Source organism: Austrofundulus limnaeus, unplaced genomic scaffold (assembly GCF_001266775.1).
Source record: "Austrofundulus limnaeus strain Quisiro unplaced genomic scaffold, Austrofundulus_limnaeus-1.0 Scaffold0, whole genome shotgun sequence".
Taxonomy (NCBI): domain Eukaryota; kingdom Metazoa; phylum Chordata; class Actinopteri; order Cyprinodontiformes; family Rivulidae; genus Austrofundulus; species Austrofundulus limnaeus.
This window is the reverse complement of record NW_013952402.1, coordinates 3,055,113-3,059,256: the sequence shown is the minus strand read 5'-3', so window position 1 is coordinate 3,059,256 and position 4,144 is coordinate 3,055,113. Positions and strand designations below refer to the sequence as shown.

The window sequence follows — 4,144 nt, the reverse complement described above, 5'->3', positions numbered from 1 at the left end:
CACACACACACACACACACACACACATTGTTGTGAAGACATGCTGAAATGGGAGAATCAGAAGCAGTAGGAGGTACTCAAAGTGCCTGTGACATCAAATTTTTGTTGTAAATATGACGCATTTTTAAAAAATAAAATTAATGACATATTTGAAAAATAAATCACTGCTGAGATGAACAGTTGTTGAAAATTTCCTATTTGTTGTAACAGGAAGTGACATCAAAGGGGAATGTCTAAATGTGAACAGAGCATTGCTAAAATGGCTAACTGTAGATGTTTCTTTAGATTGTTTTGAGTCTCTATCAGAGAGATGAAGAAGAGTCACACAGCTCAAATAATATTGATTCAATAAACAAAGACCAGAGGGTTTGTTTTTGTGAAAAGTTCCCCTTTGATGTCACTTCCTGTTTCACTTTGGCTGAGCAAAGTTCAAAGGAAAATGTGCCAGTTATGTGAGAAATTGGGATGCCAAGTTTCTTAAATATAAAGATTTAATTATTTTTTTCGTTTTGTATTTTTAGGATACGCATGTCACAGGCACTTTAAAAAGATGGAGGCCAACTTCAAGGTGTTCAGATATGCTATGTTGCAAAGTAAAATTTATTTTTGATATATACAATCTTTTCATAATAAATGAAGGWAACAAGGTTACTTGACTGACTGAACTATGCACCTGGAAAATACATAATACCARCCACAATCATTTTCTCAAATACWGTCCCAAAACTCTTCCCAGTACAGCAATGCAACACAACACAACAACAGCATACAACATATACAATGCACAATTAACAGGCTCGTGAAGTTGTTTTTAAATCACAGATGTATTTATAACACATGTCCAGCCTGAGCCYACACAACCTGTTGGTGACCGTCACTGTCAGGGTGAGAGCAGCACGCAGCGGGACGTTTCAACTGTGGGGAAAGTACAGAGCAGTATAAATACTTTAGCAATGACAGACAGACAGTCACATTCAGACACTGGAGCAACACAATCTATACGAGACTCCAAGCACACAGAAGACACAAACACAGAAGATGAAGACCCAACATGTGTAGCAGGTAGGATCCCGTCCGTGCAGGAGCTAGAAGAGGTTCTGCATTCAGCTCGGAGCTCATGTCATCATGGGGATGAGGTGTGGCCGAACCTTTTTCTGGGAGACATGTGCGTAATTCATCTTGTGTTTCAGTTATTATACAAGCCATAGACTCTTATTAATGTTTAATTTCATTTGCATTCGTCAGGTTTATGTCTCATGACAAGTTTGGGCTCTGGCAGCTGGGCATCACTCATGTGCTGAATGCCTCTCATGGTAAACTCTGCTGTAAAGGCAGTGAGGATTTCTACGGAASCACGGTGAAATATTACGGCGTCCCCGCCAACGACCTGCCAACGTTTGACCTTTCACCTTTCTTCTACCTGGCTGCAGATTTTATTCACCAGGCCTTGATGTCAGGAGGTACTGAAGGCAGCTTTTAACAATTTACCAATGAGGAACTAAGCTGGATTGCTCATTATTTGGCATGTTTGTGTTTTTTTAATGATTCCCAGGGAAGGTTTTGGTACACTGTGCAGTAGGAGTGAGCCGTTCAGCTACTTTGGTTCTCGCCTACCTGATGATCCACCATCGCCTCAGTCTCCTGTCGTCCATTCGCTGTGTGCAACAGAAGCGCTGGATTTTTCCTAACAGAGGATTCCTACGACAACTTATAGAGCTGGACCGAAAACTGCTTGAAGAAAAGTCCAACACCCACGAAAAAGAAAAGTCCTAAACTTGTTTTTTTAGTTGCGCGACTTAGTTTAGTCTGTTTTCTTTTGTACTATTTTCACTTGTGTCCTATGTTTTGTTTTGTTGTGATTTGATCTCACTGTTGGTGTGGAGGGAGAGAGAGACGGACAGTCATGGTTGAACAGACCAATCAATCCAACAGGAACATTAGATAATCTGCATCCAGTCAGAGGGAACACACTGAACACACACACACACAGGGGCTAATTTTGGAGTCGAGCACCATTACAAAAACAGCCACCTGCTTATGTTTCTCACTGAGAGGCACAGAGGGCTCAGGCTGCAGGAGCAACACGAGCGTCTGCTGAAGGTCTCACCCTGCGTYCTGGAAGAATGTCAGAGAGCAGCCAGCAGCAGAACCTGGTGCTCATTAAGGAGCTGGAGCTCATCCTGGATTCCTGCAAACTGGAGCTCACAGCGGTGGATGAAGTCTGGCCCAATTTGTACCTAGGAAATGTGTGAGTGTCTAATGTGTTTGCAGGCAGAAACAAAACATTGCTGAGCATTTCAAGGGTGACTTTCTTAGGATTTTTTTTTCCCAGTGGAAGTGATCTTTTTGTTTTTCAGCTGCAACACATTTAAGTTAAATGAAACTCTTGTTACATAATACTAATGCATACRTTTTTAACCTATCTTTCACATCTGTTCTTTAGGGCTGTGGCACAGAACAGAAAGACATTACATAAGCTTGGCATCACTCACGTCCTGAATGCAGCTCATTCCAAGCAGGGCAGCATCGGCGACCAGAGCTTCTATGGAGACACGTGTGTTTACTTCGGCATCGCGGCAGAAGATTCAGACCACTTTGACCTCAGCCAGCACTTCAAATCTGCTGCAGACTTCATACAAACAGCCCTAAAGAGCCAAGACGGTAAAACAAATTTCAATCTAATGTTCCCTGCCCCAACAGAAGCAATGGTTTTCTGATTTTTCTACATTGTCTTTCACATTTCCCATGCTGTTCTATAGGAAAGGTGTTGGTGCACTGCATCATGGGCGTGAGTCGATCGGCCACCTTGGTCCTGGCCTACCTCATGATGAGGAAGCATCTCTCTCTGAAAGATGCTCTGAGACATGTTGTCCAAAAACGAGCCATTTTCCCCAACCGGAACTTCCTGTCGCTCCTCCTAAAGTTGGATGAACAGCTGACACAAAAAAGGAGATTGTGTCCTCTTCTCTGACATTTTTCTTTCTTTTCATTAATGTTTATTTACCCATTAGTTTCTTTAGGACATCTTTATGTGTTGCACATTTGATAGTGATTGTTTTTTTAACAGTAACAGGCTTTTAAATTTAGACATTTAATGTTTGTATATTTATTCCTGCTGTGTTTTATCAACTGTTGAGTTCGTTTTGTTGAGCTCTTCGAGTAAGTTGCGCAATTTACACTCCAATTAATTACAAAGTTCAACTTAAATGTGCTGACTGGATAGTTAGCCTCTTTATGAAATACAGTATGTGTAGAACAACACAATCTCGTTTTTGCTGATGTGACCCAGAAACTTGATAGAGCTAAACAAATATGGAGAAATTTATCAAAAACATAAACTATATGAGGCACAAAATGATGCTGTAATTCAGTTTGAATTTGCTCTTTAGAATAACCTCTTGGACCAAAAATAAAAGGAAAACAGTCTTTTTTATTTCTGAATCCAACCGAGCAACTTTTTCTTGAACATTTGCATTTTTAGAGACTGCTTCTTTGTGCTTTGAAGGGACAAAATGCCTAATATAACCATTTATGTTTGGGCTTAAATAGTGCATCAGTTGCTCATTTCTGAGGCGTGTGGTGTTTATTTTTAGTGAGTATGGGATCTCTGCTATAATGTTGTTGTTTTTTGTCTTTGTAAAGCTCAGCACTTTTTTATTCACCAGATGTCCACCTTTTTAAGCACAAGCTGAAAATTATGTCATAGTCAAGTTAAAGTTCTGGAGGACAAATGAGTAAGAAAAAAACAGCCAAAGTTTAAAGAACTTTTTTTTAAAAGACCACCTGATTAAAAAAAATCAAATAGTTTTTGAAAGCAAGGTAACAGATTTATGACATGGAAAATAAAATGTTATGATGTGTWTTTACTATATTTTGAAGCTGAAACTGCCACTGATCATGCTGTAGAAAAATAATACTCCACTCTTATTTTTAGACTTTCAGATGCAAGTAGTGAAAACACCTCTTGTGGTTTTGCTTGTCAATAAACACACACAAAAAGTTCTTGTTGTAATAGTTTAAAATGTTTCCACAGAACATTACAGCATGTGCACTTCACATTGAAATAAATAAAAATACAGCGGGTAAAATAAGTATTGAACACATCACAATTTTTCTCAGTAAATATATTACTAGAGGTGCTAATG

General features: G+C 39.3%; 2 protein-coding genes across 3 annotated transcripts; both read left to right on the top strand.

The window, feature by feature from the left end:
• The first annotated feature begins 394 nt into the window (after positions 1 to 394).
• Positions 395 to 1,796, top strand: si:ch211-223p8.8 (dual specificity protein phosphatase 13A family protein). 2 transcript variants are annotated; one of them, XM_014013486.1, is made up of 3 exons: positions 395 to 1,164; positions 1,245 to 1,459; positions 1,552 to 1,796. In XM_014013486.1, exons 1-3 carry the CDS (start codon positions 953 to 955, stop codon positions 1,770 to 1,772), a joined length of 648 nt encoding a protein of 215 aa, XP_013868940.1. In that variant the 5' UTR covers positions 395 to 952; the 3' UTR covers positions 1,773 to 1,796. The 2 variants fall into 2 exon arrangements, with proteins under 2 accessions (XP_013868940.1, XP_013869011.1); XM_014013557.1 differs by having other exon boundaries at positions 981 to 1,061.
• Positions 1,797 to 2,096: 300 nt separating this feature from the next.
• zgc:153981 (dual specificity protein phosphatase family protein) lies at positions 2,097 to 4,001 on the top strand. The gene is made up of 3 exons (XM_014013677.1): positions 2,097 to 2,247; positions 2,443 to 2,660; positions 2,759 to 4,001. Exons 1-3 carry the CDS (start codon positions 2,123 to 2,125, stop codon positions 2,968 to 2,970), a joined length of 555 nt encoding a protein of 184 aa, XP_013869131.1. The 5' UTR covers positions 2,097 to 2,122; the 3' UTR covers positions 2,971 to 4,001.
• The last annotated feature ends 143 nt before the right edge of the window (positions 4,002 to 4,144 follow it).